The 23,343-nt window shown below is 32.3% G+C and overlaps 1 protein-coding gene across 11 annotated transcripts in view; it reads right to left on the reverse strand.

The window, feature by feature from the left end:
* Positions 1-23,343, reverse strand: part of Usp30 (ubiquitin specific protease 30) — an 80,181-nt gene that overhangs the window by 34,227 nt on the left and 22,611 nt on the right. For all 11 annotated transcript variants that reach the window (XR_013025019.1, XM_076488722.1, XM_076488725.1 and 8 more), the window contains 3 exons: positions 19,455-19,625; positions 11,196-11,302; positions 1,257-1,355 (listed from right to left, as the gene is read on the reverse strand). Coding sequence is in view for 10 of the 11 variants with exons in the window: in XM_076488722.1 (XP_076344837.1) it covers positions 1,257-1,355; positions 11,196-11,302; positions 19,455-19,625 (377 nt within the window). In the remaining variant the exon portion in view is untranslated. The remainder of the gene's footprint in view (positions 1-1,256; positions 1,356-11,195; positions 11,303-19,454; positions 19,626-23,343) is intronic.

A 23,343-nucleotide genomic window follows, 5' to 3' on the forward strand; every position in this document is an offset into this window, starting at 1 on the left:
ATGAAAATTTCAAAAACAAAAGTGAAGAAAAATAAAATGAGCAAGACATTATATCACTGGTACCAAAAAAAATCTTGATTAATTGATTGATTTTGAATCTTTTCATATATCAAAATTCAAAGAAACACAGGTTTTAATATGTTGTTTTATTGATAATATTTTGCCTTAAATAATCAAACACCTAAAACAAGTCATTACAAAACGTTGTAACTGTACATTAGCAACTTCATAATGACTAAACCTTTGCTGTTTTCCCACATTGTTAAACTTCAAGTAGAAGTCAAATCTTCAAGTGTGGTGTACTCAGTTTGTCAACCTTAGAATTTATTTATAACAAACAGAAATAAAGAAAATACTGTTCAGAACAAATATATATGCCAATAGTTAGTACATTTGTTTTAACAAACTAGTTATACATGTTTCTATGTTATAATGTGTGAGAGAAAAAAGATAAATAGCTTTAACTACATTAAGTCTACATTAAAATTGGATGAAGTTACTTGCACAAACTGAAGAAAATTAGTATTATTTATTTGCTTCTTAATTTGTTAAACTTAAAATTCTTTACAAAATGATCATACTGGATTGATAAATCTTACACAATTCAAATATGTTTAATAAATATCCTTAATTTATCTGGAAATTTGTAACTGTGGATTACAAGGAATGACTGGAAAGGCAGGTTGTTGTTTTAGTTACTACTGCATTAGTTGAGTACTGTGTGAAAGCAGAGGTGTTAGTCCAAAATATGCCAAAAACTGACTCGAAACACAATATAATGTTTATAATACAGTATCATGACTACACACAAGATGGTGAAAAAAGGCAATTTTACATGTAATTATGCATGTAATTAAATAAAGTATAACATGAGAATAAATAATTAAATGGATGAGCTACAGTCAACCAATAACATAAATAAAAATGCAATAAAAGGTCTAAACATTTATCAGTAATTATAAATAGCTGAAAGATAAAGAAAAAAAAATAATGAAGGTATATTGTAGCCACTCATTATACATTGTTCTTTGTATTTGATTTGTCATGAGTGCTCAAAAACTTGAGTTTAAAGATCCTGATGCAGGTCTCTTTTTTTTACTATCAGTAAATATAGTTGTGAACGACATAATGAAACTTTTTTTTTCACCTGAACAGGACACTGATAATTTTCACAATGTGTGCCCAGTTCCAAAGTTATTACCATTGCCAACCTTTACATATATATATATATATATATATATATGCACAGTAAGTACCTGTAAAGCACTAATATCCAGTAGTGAAGAAACAGAATGGCATTCGCTCATTTCCTCTTCAATTGTTGTTGTTAGAGCATGAAAGAGTTCATGGGCATCCTGAAAATGCAAATTAAGATAACTAATCAAGTGTAACAACACAAAAAGATAAGACACAAATTCAATATATTCTTCAGGTTTACATTTCCTACAAATTTTATGAAAAAATATCATAGTATGTAAACGTATTTAGTGCTGGCTTATATGGCTTAAATATGCATTAGTTATGTAACACAAGTTAAAATAAGGTAATATTATATGTACATGAAAATGCTCACCTTACACATGCAGTAGTATTTAGTATGTCACTTTCTAAACATCTTGCATAATCATGATAGGTCTTAGAAATACTATAAAGAATTGAAGTAGCATAAAATGCTGATTTATATAATTTTGTTAATAATGTTTATAAGGAAATAAATATTAAAAAGTAAGATACAGGAAGGTAGAGCAACCTCTTTGATAGAAGAATGATGAAAGAACTATATAGGAAGACATGTTTTCCTTTTCAGTGATTGAGGTATGTAGCTCAGACAAGAGAACTAAGGACTCAATTGTTTTTTTTTCATAAAAAGCAGGTGTTAACACCAGTGAAAAACCTTATTGGCAGTGAGTTGTGTGTACTTTTGTAGCTGATGTTTCAATATTGTATATTTCTATAGTTAGTTACCAATTTAAGTCTGACAGTATTTAAAATATAACTACTAGATATAATAAACTGTAATTGGAAACATAAGTGAAGATAGGACATATATAAAATGGGAATAAATGTCAAAATTACAAAATATAATGCATGTCCACAAGACATAATATCGAAGGAGAGTGAACTAAAGCACTTCAGATGTTCTGCTTTACTGAATATTCCAGATAAGGTTCTGAAAGCTAAAATATGATAGAAAGTGTTTGTTCATGTTCATGCTAAACAATCTTAGAGTTGAAATAATGAACTTTTAGACAGTGAGTGAATATACATTTGACAAATTACCACTTGGTAGGGGAATGTATTTTGTGAATGAATTTGTCAGCTTATGAATTTCCAGGTTTTAATTTAATATTTGTTGCATAGAATTTATCTTTAATTGGACATTGAAGGGTGATTATTAAATGAATGGTACCTTGAAATTTGGTTGCCCTCAGTAACAAGTTCTGGGGGTGTTACATTCTTTTTAATGGTTTAGTATGTACCAATATGAGATAATGCCTAGCACAATCCACAATTTTAAACTAGTTTACAATTGCAGTTATCAAAACACATGTGTTTATATGTGTACGTATACTACACATACATGTATCAGGCAAGAATATTCAGAGGGAAATGAAATTTCTATTTCCACTTGATAGACATACTTAGAAGTACACTGGAGCTGAAAAACAAATGTGTTAATAAGTCAAGGTTCATCCACTTCTGTAAACATTATGATATGAAATTCTACACTAAGTATAATTTAATGCAACTGAAAAGTGAAAAATGCAAATACAATTAGCTTTTAGCAACATAGTTAAAATAATGTACATGTTTAAAACTCTTGGGAACTCTTCAAGCTACTTTTCTTCATAAAAAGATTATCTTGACAACAGACTAACTGGTCTTGAATACACAACTACACCATCAACCTGATCAAATAAATCCAGTTCATAAAATAAAGTTACTAAACCACATTCCTAAATGTCTTATGATTTTCGATGTTAAAGTTCATAGTAATTAGCCACGTAATTAATCACCTAATCATAATAGTACTTCACGAGTTTTACCATAACATAGTATCAAACAAATCTACTTATTTACGGAGAGAGATAAAAAGTGAGAGACAAAAGAGAGGAGTTTTTGTGTGACGTGGGTAGGCCTATCATGCAAGATCAGTGCAGAGATTTCATTTGCTTGTTTCTGAATAGTGTAGCTAAGTACAGACTCATTCTGACATTGCATATTTGCATACAATTTGCAATTCAAATGTGCTAGGTTAAAGCAAGGCTAGATGTAGTCATACTAAATGAATGATAAGCCTCGACCAATCAATATCTCTTTAGTCCATGTTTTCAGGCAGCTCTCAGCCAAGCTCCTCCCCCTCAAGTCCTGACACGGTGTTTTTTTATTGTATAATCAAGCAGTAGACCTAGAAAACGACTAGACCTAGACAGGGTGGACAAAAAAAGTATCCCCCCCTAAAAATGTTAATTTATTATTGGATGGCATGAAAATAAGTAAAATTATATGTTTTTAGGATGCACTTGACAAGGTATGTTCAAATATGATCTGAAATCTCAATTGTAATTCTGGCTTTTATAAATACCTGAACTTTTCATCATTTTAGTTACATTTTTTCATAAAAGTGTTGTGCACCTGCAGTAGTTTATTAGATCTTCTTATTCCAATTACGCTACAAAATGATCAAACAAGTTTCTCTGCAATTGTGCAGTCATTATATGATATTTCAGAAATAAGAGAATTGATGCTATGGAATGGCCAGGCCAATCACCTGATATCAATCTGATTGAAAATTTATGGACTGAGTTAAACAAATTAACAAAAGATCACAAGCCAAACACAGCAGATGAACTTTTTGAAGTACTCAAAGAAGGATGTCAGTCAATAACACAGAAATATCTACACAAACTCATTGAAAGCTTGCAACATTGATGTGAAGCAGTACTAAAATGTAAGAGAATGCTCACTAAATGCTAACTTGTGAAATAGGTTTGTGATATTTTGAATTTCATTTTTACATTTGATTATTGCAGAAAAACGTTACAAGCATTATTTTGCGAAATTATGAGGTATCGTGTTCTGACACCTCTCTCTCTCTCACAAACACACACAAACATTATTCATTAAGTGTTTGTCTTTATTTATTATATAAATTTACAAACACAAAAATGATTAGGGAAAGCTAAAGTTAAAGAAAGAGGAAGAAAAAAAAATTAGAGAAAGTAGTACCTAAAACTATGAAGATAATAGATTTATGGACTTCATCCTCTAGTGCTGAAACCTTTGCCAACCAAGACAATGGAAACAACAATGTAAAAAATAAACCTCTGAATATTGATGGTCAAACTCATCATAACAAATCAAGTCCTTACCCTCAATCAGAAAGTTCTGAAAACATAACAGCCAGCCAAGGCTTGAAAAAAATCATTTAAAGATTACAATGCTTGATACTGATGACTGTCAATCTCAGCAAATGGAATTGAGCCCCGACCAACATGAAAAAAATCAATTACTGCAATGGTGATAAGAATACTAAAATATCCTTTACATTCAATATTGGGAAATAGACAGGTTTTCAACAAAATGATATTGTGTTTGTGCATTGGAAATTATTTCTTACAAGTATATGGATGCAGACTTCAGTGCACCTACACAATTTATTCTGAGTGACAAGTGTAAAACCCAATAGTAAAAGACCTTTTACTGCAAGCAACTGAATGAAAAACAGGTTAAAAAAAAGACTGGCTTCCTTACTCACTGTCAAAGGGGAATGTCTTCTGCGTTACATACAAGTTGTTTTTAACAGCAATGAATACTTCTTCACTAACAACAACTAGTTACTCTGACTGGAAACATGCTGTAAAGGACTTATTTGGCAGGAAACAAGCCTGAACCATCAAATTTTTTATTAGTAAAACCAAAAGTGAATGAGCTGACAAAATTTTAACAGAGCACATGAAGTCAGAGAAAATAAACTGGCAACAAGTTGAAGAGCATATTCTCTTAGTCATAAAAGTTTAGATCATTCAGAGGACTAGCATTTTCAGGAAGTGAAAAGTTCAGTGCATAATAACAGATACCTATGAATACTAAAGGTATTGGCTGAGTATGATAAATTTCTTGTTGAAAACATTCAGAAATGTGCAAACAAGGTCATGTTTTTACACTTAATCTCACCTATATGTGAAGAATTCACAGAAATATTGCACAAAGTTCTCTCTGCTATAATCCAGGAAATCAAACATCCAAGTATTGCTCAGTCTCTGTTAATTATATTCCAAATGTACCTTGTACGAGTTAATTAACAATAACTTTTTGATACATTCCAGATGATGGCCTTTCATGTGATTACACAATTTTCAATTTGTGTGTGTGTGTGTGTGTGTGTGTGTGTGTGTGTTTCTTTGTGTCAATATGTTTTTTGTTTAAATGAAAATCTTGTTTATTATCTCCAAAATTAAAACATATCCTGAGGGGTTTTTGACTTTAATTTTTAGTTGTAATCCAGTAAACAAATTTGGCCCAAGATCATCTGACCCGACACTTTCCAGTCTTCATTCTATCAACAATTTTTTTTATTAGAAATTTACAATAAATATAAAATGGCTTTGTTCATAATAAATTCCCCCTATCACTTCATGAAGAGACAAGTCTGAACAATTTCTAAAACCTATCTCTCTCATGATTAGGCTCTTAACATTTTCAGCCTATATGCCTGAAATTAAAATCTCCCATGGTCATAACCTCATTAACAGCTGAATTCTTTACCTCAATACAGAGCTTTTCAATAATTTCATCAACTCTGTTTGATGGAATGTGTTACAGAACACTAGATAGTCTTCTCCCTTTCTAAACACTAACAAAAACCAAAGCAGGTTCAACCTCATTGCTATTAGCTTTGATATCCTCTTAACACTCCTACGAAAAGACGTTTCTAGTCCTGATTTCTCCAAGCCCGTTCCCCTGGCTGTGGTTTCGCTAGATAGTAGATAGGGACAGTGGGAATCTCGTTAATCCATTCATTAATGGATTTAAATGGCAATTTCATTTAAATACAAAATTATTAGCCTAATATTAATAACCTTTTAAGTTGCTCTGGGGCCTATTAGGCCCCACTTTTCGTAGGAGCATTAATGAACAGACTGTAACTCACATTTTACATATGAAGCCATTCTTCCATCTTTTATTTAGTACTGTATCCCCATTAAACAACCTATATTCTTATATGTCTAAAACTTCCCATCATTAAAATTGTCTACATTTAGTCAAGTATAAATTATTCCCATAAAAATAAAATCCTCTATTCTATCCAGTACTCTTAAAGTCATGTATTTTATTTCTTATACTTCTAGCAGTACAATAATTGCAGTCCAGCATAACATTAAAACAACCTCTGTATCTTGTTTCCACACTACAGCCTTCCTTACATCTTATTTTTTTTCTCTACTATTTTGGCCTTCTGCTATTTAACACTGATTTAAAGTTGCTCTAATGGCTCAGTTAATAGCCCTTGCAAACAAGCCAGCCCCTACTCTATTTAAATGTAAACCACCCATTTAAAAAAAAAAGTTCTCTCTTTACACAAAACTAATTCCAAAGATCTAACCAGTTAACCTGCTTTTCCTTACATACTAACCTAATCCTAGTATTCAACCCAAGTAACCCACTAGTAATACCAAAGTTAAGTCTTCACAGTATCCTGATAGAAATAAGTTATTATGATCATTTTATTTGAAAGCCTTTATTAATGCTTTGTACTTCTCTGATCTATCCTTACTTACAACATTAGTTTCAATATATACTAAAAAGACTGCAATAATTGTTAGCACCCTTTACTACATCACTTGCTTCGTAAGTGATATCCTCCATTCCTGCTTCTAAATGTCAAAACCTAATTATTTATCCCACATTACCATATCCACTTACCCTACTAAAGAATCTTCTATAACAATAATCTCTACATTTTACATTCCCATATTTATCTGTCCCTTTTATTATCCCTTCCTTCCTAAAGTTCATCACCTCTACAATTCAGAGATTGGAATTTGGTGATTAATTTTTTTTTTTAAACCACTCATTATTAAGCACATTACAACTAACCCTATTAGTAATGTTTTTAACTACCTGAAAGTCATTATTAACCACTGTATTATTTGCATATAAAAGTTTAATTTCCTCTTTGTATCTTGTTGCCATTTCCTACAATTTACAGTTCTCTATTCTTTTCACATTTTACATCAATTTGTACATAATTATCTACTTCCTGTACATTCATATGAATTATAACTGCAGTTACTCCTGGACCACAAAGTTAACATTTACGATTTTTTGACCTACGAAGATCTTAGTATAGAAACCAGAACATCATCCTGCTCTAGAAACAGGCAAAAGCTGTCAATTAAAGACAAATCTCAATTATGTTTGCACTGCCAAAACATAAACTCTTAAAAACCTCACATACTTGCATTTAATTCAGTTGAAGTGTGGTAGTTTGTAAAAGCAGATAGCATTTAAAATATAATCCTTCTGGTAGGACTCTATTAATTCTTGCTTTTTCATAATAGGACAAAGGCTTTTTTCATTAAAAACAAAAATCTCTATCATAAAACAAAGAAAGGAAGGATGAGGTAATAAACTATCAAATCAAAATTATCCCACTATTTGTATGATATTTAAGATCATAGTATTTACACCAGTAGATACATGTACTTGTTAAAATATTCACTTGATGCCAAATAATACAAAATAAATTATTCACCTTGAAGAAGTAAACAGCAGTATAATAAAAAAGCAATAAAACAGAATATTTTAAAAGTACATGCATACCTAACAAATACCCACTTTTACTACAACAACTTGATTTTGTTATTACTGTAAATCTTCATAGCACAAAACTTAGACATGCCAAACTACAATTTTCATTCAGTCAAACGAAGTTGGTTTACTCAAAAATATGGTTACGTGGCAAAAAAGATATGTCAAGAACATTTCTGAAAAATATTTTTTTTTAGATTACTAGTGTGAGAAATCAGATTAAATATTCATTTTGAATGAAGGGAAGAAACAATACTTTTATCGTTGACCAAAACCAATTTTGCAGTTCTCTTTAAATGACATTAATGTTTCTAAATACCTACATATACAATTTACAGGGGTAAGGAATGTTATATTTCATTTACTATTTTCTCTTCTCTAAATCTATGCATGGTTGGTCAATTTGACTAACCTCATAATCACTATAAAACTTTAAAGGTTGCAAAATGTGTCCTACTGTGAATAGTACTACACTATCCTCTTTAGTATTGACAAAGTTCCAATATACTTACTCTGAGAGTTTCTACTTCTAAGCTTTTCAGAGTTATTTTCTATGTTTATTCTATTATTAATGGCTGAAAAAAAACAAACAATATACTTATCATAAAGTAAAGAATCAGTAGTCCTGACATTAAACTGGTCTTGTGACATCATATGTCACCATTAATAGCAAATAAGCTCATATGATTCAATTATCAGAACTTTCCTACAGAGTTTACCATAATCCTGGCTCTGAGCACACAATGGAAGAGATTTATTGCTTGTTTATAGTTCAGTGGTTGCAAGAAGAATTGTCTAAAGTAATAAAATTACATGAAAATGTTTATGATATAGCTCTGTACAGTCTGAGCTGATCCAATAAACTTGGATGTTAGGTATCCTCAAGGTTAGCCAGAATTTAGCAGTACATGTGTACAAAGAATGTAAGTGGTTATAAACATGTTCAGATGTTACTACCATTTTCTCATAAATGCTTAGCTTTTAGTTATTTTTCTTAAAACATAACAAAATACAATTGAAATACATCAAAAAAATGATTTCTGGCCTCATGATATTATTAAATTGATTGTACTTACATGTTATATTTACTAAACCCCCCCCCATAAGCCTCATTTATTTTATCAAATGAAGGGGAATGAAACATTAATTTTTGTACATTTCAAAGATGCATTTTAGAAACCCACAATATTATCTAAGTATTAAATCAATACATATAAAGTCAATGTAATTTATCTGGCTTTCTAATTAAACTACATGTGGGTCAAAAAATATTTTTGTTCGAATCAACTACTCTATAAACAGACTATTGTTTGTAAGCAAAGTAGACCGTCAGCCTTAGTTTTCAATGTGCTCTTTTTATTGGTCACACATGTGCTTAAGAGAAGTACATGGGAATAGAAATGAAATTTTGACAAAATGGAGTGATGGCCAAGAATACTGAGGGAGGTTTGCAAAGCATATTGATAATTCAGCAAATCAAAAAGGTGAGGTTCTCATTTTACATTCTAGCTTGAATGTCTGAAATTTGAGTTTCTAATTCATTAGCCATTATATACATTGTATAGTAGGCATAAGAAAATATAAACTGTGCACTAAAAGAAGATGACATACAATATGACACTCAAAAAGCATTTTTTTTTCACATTAAGAAATTAAAACATATTAAAAGGTGATTTATAAACTATGTTACGAAACCAGTTCTATTAACATACAATGATAAATCAGTTGTTTAATTAAATTTTTAAAATAATTCTAAAACATTGTAACAATGTGCCTTTGATCTGTCCATAGCAAGAGGGTTAAATATTTCTAAAATTCATAACACATACTTAGGCTGCAAATTATGATATTCCAGATGAATTGCCTATATGTGTATCTGTGTGTAAACACATTTCTGAAATACCAATTTTGAAAATTTTGTGAGGGCATATATAAAGATCTAAAAACTTAAATGTTATTTTTTTTAAACAAATGCTAACTTAAAAGCAAAAGACTGAGGTAAATGTAGCAATTACAATCATGTACGTAAGTTTATTTTTCATTTGGATTTAACGTGGAACATCTCAATTAATTCATGAAGCTCTCCATAATGTATGGAGCCCTAAGCCTTTAATCTATAAAGCCAGTATGCTATTCCTATACTGAAAAAAATGTTATTTCTCAACATTTTAGCAATTAGTCTTTGAAAGCACATACACAAAGAGAAACATATATTACTAAAATACACTGAAATAAAAACGAGTAAAACGTGTGCATATTTAACAATAGTCAATTATACATTAATATGTTAACAGGCAAGTCAACACAGTTTTAAGACTAAAGAATATTGTTGGGATGGTGAAGCAAATAGTTGTTTCTGAATTGATTTAAACACATATATTAATTTTACAGACAACTAGTTAAACAATAAAATAAGTCAGAAAAGTATAATTAAACCAGAAAATTCAGAAACTAATTACAGCCATTTTAACATAAAAATGTAATAACATAGTGTTGTAATCTATATTTTCAATGTTTTAACTTTGATCTTAACTAATGTATGCATGATGTTAAGATCTAGTAAACATGAGTAAGATCTAGATGGGTATATTAGTTATGAATAGAAGAAAGAAATTAGTTAATGTGACATACTCACTTGAAAAGAAATTGAGAGTTCAAAGGATAATTCAGTTAGTTTAATGTCATAAAGATATATTTATTTCATTATTCAATCACTAGGTGAATTACATGTTTATCTATCATTATAAAAGTTAATTAAGTTACATGTATACTTCAGTTTATAAGGAAACATTTTATTTGAAGTTAGTCCTATATAAGTACCTTTAGTTGTGGAGTTTATACTGAGGTTAACAGTGAAAATAAGTCTACAACCTTTGTTTAAAGGAATTTAGCCTGTATAAACATAAATAGATAAAATTCCTTACATGGATTAAATCTCACATTATTTTTATCATGTAATCCAAAACTACCTGCCACCATTAGAAAAAATTACCATAGTAATAAAAAAGATGCAGTTAGTAGAAAAGATTTGCTTAAAGTAGACAGCCAGTGTTTTGTTTTTTACTTTTACTCTTTAAACAGTACAGCTTCTAGACATGTAGTCATAAAAATTTGTAAGTTTCTAATCCTGGGAGGATTGCCTGGTAGAGAAAGGCTACTAAAGTCTTTGCTATGGAGATTTTTCTTTTGTTTTTATGTTAGTGTGTGGTTATTAAACTACAGAAGTAAACAACTGTTAGATGCTGCCTTCACCACACAAGTAGTTCTGTGAAAGGATATTACTCCAACTTAAAGTTCTGTTTACATAATCAATTTAAATTTCTGATATCCATTGTTGAACCTTAACTCTGATTATTTCTTTTAAGCAATACTATCCTTACCTGTTCATCACTGCTTATTACCCAACCATGTGAATGTAGTGCTCTAATTACATGTGCTGGACTACAAATATCTTGTTTCCATGTTGTGCTTTCATAATAATTCAACTCTAAATAAGGAGAATAAACAGCTTCAAAAACTATATACATAACATTATTTCATATATTAGTTTTTTTTCATTTTTTATTTTACAACAAGACAAGAAACAGAACCACATGTTCGGAATCTGAAATGAATATAACATTAACTTTAACATTATGAAGACTCATACAACATATTACATAAACCTAAAACTACCCGGTCCCTTAAAATACACTATCAATCATATTACAAGTACATTCTATGTAATACAATAGCAAGGCAAAAGGTAACTGTTTGGTACAGTCATATTCTCAAACTTTTATATCGGGTAATCTCATATGTAATGTCTGAAAATTTAATACAGAAAGTGCATCAACATTTCTGTCTTTGTAGAAGGCTTTAATGACTAAAATATGTGGTAGGGTATGTATAAAAATGTTCAAACAAATAAAAAAACTAACCAACTTCACTTTTTGAAATCATTAATCAAATAAACCCTTATGAAGATGAATGTGTCTGAGGAGCACATTAGGCATATAATGCTTTAAGAGTTTAAAAAAGGCAATAGTGCAGCAGAAACTACACGAAATATTCAAGATGTTTATGGTGCAGAGTCTCTCAATGAAAGGAAATGTTGAAGGTGGTTTCCAAAGTACAGATCAGGTGACTACAGCTTAAGTGACGTGCCACATTCAGGTTGTCCTGTTCAGTTTAACGATGACTTGCTGCTGGCTGCACTTGATGAAGGTTGTGTTGTAACAGTTGAAGGACTAATGCAGAAGCTGAATTCAACCAATTCAACAGTTCACTGCCATCTGTAACAGCTTAGAAAAGTGTCAAAACTTGGAAAATGGGTCCCCGCCTGATTTGACAGAAGCCAATCTTAGAGCAAGAGTAGATATTTACACTTCTCTGCACTCTCATGAATGTAACTCACCTTCTCTGAACAGGTTAGTGACTGATGATGAAAAATGGATATTTTATTAAAATGTTAAGTTCTGCAGACAATGTAAAGTGGCTAAAGCCCAACCCATATGGACCACCACTCAAATAGAGTCTTGTCAAGCATCTGGTGAGATATTGTTGGTGTGATACACTTTGAGTTCCTGCCACTCAATATAACGATTGCATCAGACTTCTTTTGTCAACAGTTAGAGCATCTGAATGTTGCACTGAAAGAAACAAGGCCTGCTTTGATCAATCATAAAGGTGTTGCGTTACACCAAGATAATGTACGGCTCTATACAGTAAGGATCACATCTGGAAAGACTGAAGAGTTAGACTGGGAAAAGCTTCCTTATTCTCCAGACCTTGCTACATCTGATTATCATCTATTCTTAACTTTGCAAAACTATTTTGATGGAAAAGAGCTTGGAACACATGAAGGTGTCAAAACTACCTTCTTTTCATTCTTTTCCTGCAAACCCCAACAATTTTATAGAAGTGGCATTCAGAAGCTTGTTAATTGTTGGGAAGAAGTAATTAATAATAATGGAATATACATTATTGATTCAATAACATTAAAAGCATTTTAAAACCTCTCTCTTTTTCTGAACCTAACATTGGACATCACTTAAGGGATAACCTTATACAACAAACATATTTTATTTGTAATATACTTATCACCCAGTAATCTGGTGATGTAAGTAAAGAGCCTTAGGTAAAGTAAACACAAAAATCCAGTTGTTGTGCTTAATATGCTGAAATGGAAACATCTTTAACTATTATATTACCTACAGTTTTGTGGAATGAAAAGTCACAAAATACTGTAAATATTCTTTAATAATATACTTTGTTCTTAACAACTAAGAAAAGTTTTTAATAAAAATTTTATTACAGTTTTACATTTAAATAACTCAGTGTGTGTGTGTGTATATATATATATAGGCCACTTATTATCAACTGTAATCATGACTGTAGAATTTTAGCAACTCTTCTAATTAAAATTATTACACAAACATATTTACATATTAGTTTCCCTAAGAAACATTACTTTAACATATGCACATTTCTTGTCTGAAAAAAAAACCAAAAAACTTTTCTACTTGGGAGTTGGTGAATGCAGCACAGAACAAACCATCAAATCTGTCAAGAAGATTTTGTAAAGAATATACAAGATACCCTAAACAGACTCTATAAATGTAACAAGATATTGCTCTCCAAGGCTGGTAAACTTTAATCAACATGACTGACAAGTGATGCACTTCACTTCTATCTGATGCAGGTACACTATCAATCCATGATACAGAGAAATACTACCTGTGCTATACCAGTACTGACTGAGCTGGTGGACATGGGAGGGAAACATATTGACTCATGTCTACAGCCCATATTGATGTCATTGAATTCCACTGCAAACAATGGCCTGGAAATGATTTCTTCTTCATGGCAAAAGCAGTGCAGGAATTCATTCCCATTGCAAATGCCACAAATCATGGTTACGATGTACAGCAATGAGTGTTTGTAAGCAGCAAAGTTGTGAGCAAAATCCTTGTAGGAATACAATTTAATTGTTGCAGGCATGCAAGCTGATATTCCTAAAGACTGTCTGTACACAAGTTTTGTTGAAAGAAGCCTTTATGAAGAGTCTTCATAGATGACAAAAATAAAAGTGCAGTTAATCAAAATTAGGTGCATAATAACATATAACACAATAAAATCTAAGTTTTCATGTTGTTGAAAACAACTTACTAAAGGATATTATTGAAATAAGGAACAGTACTGTCATTTTAATAATATAAGCTATTTCTTCTGTAATCATAATATGTCAACATTACATGTGCATGACTTATAATAACATCAAAGCAATGATTTTTGTAGTTTTCACTTTGAATATTATATCTTGAGAGGAAATTGGCATAATTGGGAATCATCACTTACTTTGTTAAAAATAATTACAGATTGCTTATTTTTATTTTGAAGTATATGAACAAGGGTACCTCCTACATGATATCCAGTTTAATGGATGTAGACACAGTTTTGTAATATGTGTTTTATAGACCATGCTAAGTTATTGAACATAGCAACTAAACATAAAAATTCAATCTTTGAACCACAAATTAAATATTGCACACAGAAACATCATAACATAAAATAATGCTGATATATACATAGCCTCAACAGTTGCATATACATAGATGTTTTTAAAAATGTCCAAAGTGAAGAGGATGTTCAGTAGACTCAGCATACATACTCAGGACTGGTAAAGCACAGCAATACCCTGTGCAGAGCCAGAGTCCTCAAAACAAAGTCCCTAGCTGAACCACACACTACTGAATGAGGTCACAAATAGATCTTAAGCATGGTATGCCTATCAACTCAATTTAGTGTCCTTGTACACTTGACACAAAGCTGCTTAAGATGCAGAATAAAAGTTTAACTTACAACCAAAGAGACATCCTAAGAACTTTGTCTCAGCCATCACTGGAAGAAGCAGCACTACCTAGGATACAACCACCATACAACCACCACTAGCAGCAATAACATGAATGATTTTACACTACAAGATGGAACCCTTAGTTCTGCCGATTCTAACAAGTGAATGAAGGCAGTATGAAGCTGTCACTTTATAAACTCCATATTTGACTTCCAACAAGAAATGTGAAAATAACCATCATAGAGACTATTACAACAGTAGAATGAAATTGTTCAGTGATAACAGTGACCTTAATAGTAAAAAAGTATGACACTCAAGATACAGCCCCAGGGAAACTCCAACTTCATGTGTGAAGGACTTGGAAATGTCTGTAGAATAAAAATTTACAAATAAAAATGGAAAAATAATCATGTAATCCATAGAAAAGGAAGGCTTATATAATGCCAAACTCCATATAGTGTTGTAAGTCTTTAAGATCAAAGTAGATTGATACAACATGCCTCCTCTTGAGAAATGCTTCTCTGACTGAGGTTTAAAGATGAATCAGATGGTTCATAGTAGAAAATACTGTCTATGAAAACCACTCTGGGTAGGAAAGAGAAGGTTGTACGATTAAAAAACAAACAAAATAAGCATTAGCCACCCTCTGCAAAACCTTACAGAATCAGCTAGTAGAAGCAATAGGATTATAATAATAACAATGATTCTTGGGATCCTTCCCACATTGAGAAAAAGGGATGACAATAACCACACAAATTGCATCTAAAAAAATATCTTCTGGCCAAATCTGGTAAAGAAGGGCAAAAGAGGTAGGAGAGAGAGATTGCACTGCACCTTATAAAGAATATCATCAGGTCCAACTAATGTACTGCCAAACTGATCCACAGCAATTTTAAAACCACCAGTATTAATGGAAAATTATATTCATAGAGACTATCCACCCAAAAATAAAATGGTAATTTCTCAGTCTGTGACTAGATGGCCAAGAGAGCAGGGTAGATATGGAAGCGCTGGAAAAATGAGAAAAGCACTCTCCAAGAGTGGCAGCAATACCCTGTATATCAACAACTTCCTGGCTATTGGAGACAAGATCGAAGAGTGATGGAAAGCATACTTCCACCTGACCCTCTGAATTCTATACCAGATGACCTTAGAGCTTGTAGCTGAAAAGATGTTTATAGTGAAGGTAATTCAAGACTTCTGGTTTTGATGTCTGATCTGTCAGGCATGCATATGAGCCTGTCATAGAGTGATACAATTAAGAGTAAGATATCCAAGGCTTGTTTCTGAGCTTTTACTCCCATTTGAAGTCACTGATTAAGAAAGGATAAGAATACCATTGGAAGCAGTTAAGGTTTTTGAGATTATACAAACAGCTGTTTGTACAATACAATCAGTTAATATCTCTATGTAGTCATTAATGATGGAAAGATTAATAAAAACAGGATCAAGTTCTGAAAGAATGGTGAAAGAGTCAGTTTGCTTCCACTGTTCCATGAGTTAGGTGGCATTCATTGTGGTTAATCTCTCTCAGAGTATTGAGAAAATGATCACTGCCTAATGGATTATTATCCACTTTCTTAGAAAAATACTGAAAAACAGAAGTGGAACAAATGTATTGATCAACAACAGTAAAAGACTGACAAGGTTCATTAAAATATGTATATGAACCAATAACGAAGAGAGAAAAGTTGTGATCCAAAAGCATCTGCTCCACAGAATAACCCCTCCCACCAATATCTGCACCATCTTCTCCTAGTGACAGGTAAAGAGAACAATGATGGTGTGACTCGTGGAGACATGTAAGGCAACAGCCTTCAATGGTAAACCAGCAGTGCACACATCCATAAACTTATCCATCATACAATCTGTCATTCTTGTACAAAGGAAATTGCTAAAAAGTAACAGCATCAGCAGGTCTGAGAAATGTTTCCTATAAGGAGAGACATAAGGGACAATAGGAATTGTTCAAGCCCTCAATGTTATCTAAATTAGAATGAAAACCTCAACACTTTTAGTATATCAAATTGACCAGTTTTATTTAATAGTAGTAGAACTGGAATGATAGCTTTTTGTTTTTGACCACATTTCTGGTAGGTATAAAGAAGTCTGTCAATCTTCATAGATTCTGTCCTTGGTCAATTAGGCAGGTCTCTCTAAAACACAGTAGATTCCAGTGACTGAGTGCATAACCAAATACTGGTCCTGCACCTTAGGACTAATGAAGAGGAAACCAAGAATTCATTGAGTAATGTGGTGAGGACAGGAACAGGTGTAGATGTGGACTTAACTTATGTACACACATATCCACACAGAGCAGAAGACTAGATATGATGAAAGAAAGATGCTGGGAGGGGTGGAGGCAGGGGGAGAAATCTGTCTGCACCTCTACTGTGACAGTGGAAAGAAATGCACCTGTGTACATTTAAGCTGGAATAGGGAACACATTAACTTCTGTGCCTCAGAGTACGAAATGCTGTGCATGATACTCTTGAAAGCATTGTACCTCTTTTTTTCTCAACATATTTTTGGTAAGAACAAAAGTTTGAAATAGAAACTCATCTGCAAGAAGTATAAAAGAAGTAGAAAATGAAGAGACTAGAGGCTCCATGTTGTATAGATGAATAAGGAAGGAAGGCTTAGCTCAGAGTCAGAGCTGAAAAAAGACACAAAGATTGACCAAGAATCAAGATATAATTAGAAATAATTCAGAAACTTAACCATCCAATCCAAACAAGCAGTCTCTTATAAAAGAAGTGGCAAGGAGGAGCCAACAGTCATCCACATAAAAATGAAAATGAAGACAAAAGGCGAGGTAAGAATGTCATTTTAGAATTTCTGTTTTGTTTTTTTTTATATAAAAGAATCTTCCATCATCATTAATAACAATATTTTGGATTAATCTACTTCAACCAAATAGTTCTAACAAGTAAATACATTATACATAATTAAAACATAATTAAAATATTCTGCAAATGAGTTAAGTTATAATCCAGCAATCTCAAGGCTTATATCTTTATTCTAGTTAGAAAATAAAAAGTTAAAGACATTTCAATTAAAATTTTTAAACTAAAATTAAGTTATAATTATTGATAATCATATTTAGACAAAAAGATAGCATTCCTAAAGATGTCATGTTAATTTTTTTGTAAATGTGTTAACATTTTCTCTTCTCGCATTTTTAACTTATTATTACCTCTCTCACAAAAATTTTAACTTTTAATCAATAAAAAACTGATTCTTTAAGATGTCTGTGTTATAAGAGCTGCAAATGTCCAAAACAATACTAAAAAATCTCTAAAGTCTAGACACCTTGTTGTTGTCTGGTTACAGCTAAGATATGAAAGTTTAGCATGGTGATGTTTAACTGACACTGATATTGTTATATTAGTTTAGAAATAATCATGCAGTTATAAGCCAAGATCTTAATTGGATTGCTGTGGACTCTGGTTGTTTCTTCCAGAAAATTCTAAATATTTTAACTTAATTAATAGCTCAATCAAATAAAAACCATGAGATCTAATGTTTCTTTTTAATTCTATACATTTGTGTAAGTACCTCTAGCTGTTTTATTTATGAAAAGAAATGCAGAAGCTAGTTCTTCTCTAGACTTGCTTCTACAACATTACAGAATAGTCATTAATTTCTGAAAAACATGGTGGAGGCAGGGGATCAGAACCCTCTATAATTCTCCCTTAATTCCATACATGCTTATACAACATTAATTCAGTTAGTTATAACCTAAAAACATAACACAATAAAAATCCCCAGTTAAATTTACACTTTATACAAGTAGATACAGAGTTGACAGCTTATAACCAACAGGTTCAAAATTAGTGACAGAAACAGGTAGTTTTAGTAACTTTGCTATAACAATAACAAGGCAAGCAAGTTTTACAGCAATATTTTAAGGCACTCCTCACCTGAATCACCAGGCCATGTTTCCCCAAAAGTAAACAACATTGAACTTGAGTTAAAAAAAATATAGCTTTTAATGTCAAATCTGCCTTTCAATACCTCAGTGGGCAAATTTTTGTGCTTAAACAAGTATAATGGCAATACTTGGATTACATGGATAGTTGTAATAATTAAAAATCCTAATTCTAATTAATTAATTACTTTTGTGACAACTGCTTTATTTGTAATTTTGATCAATCACTAACTTATGATGCCATGTGTAATAAATTAGATTGCTCAACTCTACTGCCAAAACAATTTGACATAACAAATCTAACTTAACGTACAGCACAATATTATTTACATAACACTACAAACTGAGGAATTCAGTTTAATCTCCATAATGTGTATTGATATAACATTTTCTGTAAGAAATTGTTGTTTACAAACCTTGGGTTATATTACAAGAACAATCAAATTCAGCTAAACAAGCCAAGAGTTTTTATTTACTGTGTTAATCTCCTTCATTTAAAAAGTCTTTCTTCATCACTTTTACTAGGCCTCATTTAAATATTTAGCTTTGTAGCAGTTTACTGTGGGAAAGTGTTTCTAATTCAGTTAAATTAATATTTAAAGTGTTAACACTAGTGAGCATGTGTACAAATATATCTATTCATAGAAAAATGTTTCAGTTTTTGGTTAATTACTAACCATCATTTTATCCTTTGAAACACAAACAAATATTGTAACAAATGTTAAATAAAAATATTTATAAAAAATGTTTATCCCAAAAAATATGAAAGTGGTATATCTTTGATTAAGTAAGTACATTCAATTAATCAAAATAATTTTCAAACAAAACAGCTACTAAATACCTCTACTTCTGAACAATAAAGAACAAAGATACCTTTCAGAGTTTTCAGCAACACTGACATCAAACTCTTGTTTTTGTTTAAATAAGATGTTGGAAAAGGTGTATTATCAAGCCATCTGATTATGGTTTCACAAGAAGACAATGCTTGTAAAACAGCATTCAGAAAGCATGAATTTCCAAGATTTTGAAGGCCTGGAATATAACCTAAGAAGAAATATTTTCTTTAGAAATAACAAGCATATACATTAAACATTAAATAAAAAAATAAAAATATTTTGCTAGGTGCATTGTTAAAAGTATAACTTCATGTACACACATCGACCAAATCATTTATTGCACATAAATACATATTTTCACTATAACACAAAAATAAATAATTCAGATTTGTCACTCAAATACAACCCATTTACAGTATTCTACAATTTTTGAAGCAAAAATAATACCACAAAACAATTAATGCATAAGAAACTAAAAGACACAAGCTAAATGTACCAAACTCTTAACATGGCAACATGTTTGTTCACGAGAAACCAAACAAAAGTTAACATTTTCCTACACTGAAAATATATTTCCAATAGGTATGTAACTTATCTCTCTTAAAGCTATCTTGATATTGATCTGCCCTCTAAACATTGCTAAACGTTTTTCTGCTAACAGCACACCCATCTGTTATACCTCTTTATTCATGCAACATTTTCAGAATAGATGTATATCAAACTATGCTACCTATACTAGCATAGGAAACTCCCTCTACTATTCTAGAACAATTCTCACTTTTAAGAATAAGCAGTTACAAACTAAAACACTAGCATATCTGGGAAGAGGACAAGTGGTAACAAGGTAAGTAACTACTGGAAATTTTCAGTGTAGGAAAATGTTAACTTCCAAAATTGTATTACCTCTTCCCACCTAAAGCTAAAATTCCACATTGAAATGGTAGAGGATTCAGTAGACTTGCAAGTAATCAAATAATGAGATAACAACCATCTTACAAGAACAGTTGTGCCAGAAGAAGAAAGCAAGGCACACCTGTGAGGTATAAACACCGTTTCTGGAACAGGTATTTCCTTGTCGAGTAAAAAACTACACAAATATATATATTGGGTATTATGTATGAAGCAGGAACCACACACTCGTGAAAAATAATACAGCACTTTGTTTTGGAGCAGGGCAGTATAACTGACATTAATCAACAGAGAGTAGACATAAAAAATGTGCATTATTTGTCCAAATATGCAGCAGGTTATATGTGATATAGATTCAATTAGTCTTAATAAGGTGTCAAATGATGTGACATTGGCATAAGTAGCCAGAGATGAAGAACTGCAAATTGCATATAAATAAGAAAGCCAAGCATGATTTACCTGGGATATATCAGATTATGCCAAACTCAATCTATATGGGTAAAATCAACAGTAGAAGTAACTTGCATAAGATACAGAGTTCAACAAGTGCAACAAAACCAAGGAAGAAGCACATTGGATATATATTTAAGTTTGGTTTGCTAAGGCAAAAACATCCATGGGAAGCACCTTGAGATTCCATTAAGTAAAGAGCAGTCCAACTTTGCAGAAACATCCACAGAAATGCCTTGCATAAGCATCTATAGTATGATCAGCATGTAGTTAGCCACAGCAAAATATCTTAGAGAAGCATCTTGAATCCAGAATACTATGTTATTGCCTATTCAATAATCATAACAATGACAGTACACTCCTCACTGAGTGGATTGGTTGGTTTAATGTTTTATGGCATACAGCTGTTAGACTATCTGCACCAAACATCTTGTAAAAAGTTAAAATTAAAGTAAATTTAGAAAAATTCAAAAAGGTAGTTGAGGTAAAACAAAACAAAGTTTAAAAACATATAAATAGAATTAAAACCAATATTTACATCTAGTCTACAGCAGTAAGAGTAATACAAGTTGTAAAGGACTTTCTGTAGCATAATTGTAGTTATCATAACTCACCAGGAAGACTAACAGGTAAGTACAAAAACCACCATCAGTCACATGAAGTTGGCCTTTCCAGTTCTGGTTCCAAGTTATTTGATGTTATGGCCATTTCTTTAATTGCAAATTGAACTAGATGTACTTTGATTCTTAAAAAAGAATCACTTTAAAAAGGTCTAATGTATAGATTAAAAAGCTTAAATAGCATTAAAAAGATTAATGGCCTTTACAAAATTAAAACATTTCCAAGGTGGACAGTGTCACCATCACAAACAACACTCTCTAACATTATGGATAAACCTTGGGACAGAACATGTTTAAAATGGTGCTGTCATTGAGAGTCATAACAATGGCACGACAGAAAATGTGGCTTATTGTGACCTGAGTGTTACACAGACAACACATTGGTGCATCACTCCCAGATAAAAGAAAATGATGAGTTAATAAACTGTGACCAACGCGTAATCTAGTTAGAACAACTTCCTCTTTCCAATCCTTATGGAAGCAAGACGGCCAAAGTCCAACAGAGGATTTTATTTGGAAAAGCTTGTTTTTACGTTGCTTACTCCAAGTCGACTGCCAACTGGCACAGACCCGAGCCTTGGATAAAGGACCATAGTCTGTGTATGGAACAGGCACAGCAGTGATAGTGCCAGAGCAGACAAATTTTGCTGCAGTGTTGGTGAGCTTGTTCCCACAAATACCAATGTAGTCCGGTATCCAGAAAACTGGATAGAAGTAAATGTTAAAGAGAAATGGACCAGGTGGTTTTGAATATCGGCAAGAACATGGTGTGAATTAATGTGAAGCAGTGCAAGGGCCAGTAGAGAACTAAGCTAGTCAGTATGAATAGTGCAGTTGAATACTGCTTAGCTTCTATGTGATCCAGGGCAAAAGAAATGGCGTACCGTTCAGCAGTGAAGACCGAAGCTGTAGAGAAAATTCTGCTAGCAACCACCAAACCATGGCAGAGCCCACACAGTCACCTGATTACAAACCATCTGTATAAATAGGAATGTAAGGATGGTTCAAAGGATGTTCGGCAAATAACAGACAATATTTCCAATCAGGAGTGTCTGCTTTACTCAGATGGCTTAAAGATAATTCACATTCATCCAAATGTGCCTGGATACAAAGATCAAAAAGAGTAATAGCAGATCGCCTGTTCTGAAAAAGTATGGCCCACCGAGGAAGGAAAACACAACCCCAAGTGGGATGCTTTGGTAAGGAACGAAGTTTCGAAGCATACAGTAAAGACAGTTGCAAATATCAGAGGTGTAGAGGAGGTTCATGAGATTGTGTACAAGCTGGTGAAATGATGAAAGCCCAATTCCAGAGCTGAAGCTCTGATGATGAATGGAGTCCAGCATCTTCAAGGCAAGGGTCTTGGCACAACCATACACTAGTTACCCGCAGAATAGTTTTGATCGAATAAGAGCACAATACATCTTTAGCAAAGAATATCGATCCCCTCACCAAGTGGTGGGAGAGAGGACATGGAGGATATTCAGTGCTCTTGTACATTTGACCTGTAGCTGCTCGATGTGTGGTATAAAGGTCAGCTTACAGTCAAAGATAAGCCCAATGAACTTTGTCTCAGGGACCACAGGCAGCAAAACTTCATTGATACAGAGTTTAGGATCAGGGTAAATACCCCGTTGGTAGCAAATGGTTTTAGAGAGAGAGAAGTTGAAGCTGTTTGCTGTGGTCCACTTCAGTAAAGAATTGAGGGCATTCTGTAGCTGCACCTCAATATATCTCATGTTCGACGACTGACGAGACGTAAAAGTTGTCGATATAGAGCCAGTTTGCAACATTAAGAGGGAATTGTCCGTTTATACTGAAAAGTGTGACACTCAAAACACAGCCCTGAGAGACTCCAAGTTCCTGTAGAAAAGAATGGAAAAGTGATAACCCCACATGAACATGGAATCTCCTGTCCATTAATAAATTTTAAATAAAAATGGGCAA

The sequence above is a fragment of the Tachypleus tridentatus genome, chromosome 2, assembly GCF_004210375.1.
Source record: "Tachypleus tridentatus isolate NWPU-2018 chromosome 2, ASM421037v1, whole genome shotgun sequence".
Classification (NCBI taxonomy): Eukaryota; Metazoa; Arthropoda; class Merostomata; order Xiphosura; family Limulidae; genus Tachypleus; species Tachypleus tridentatus.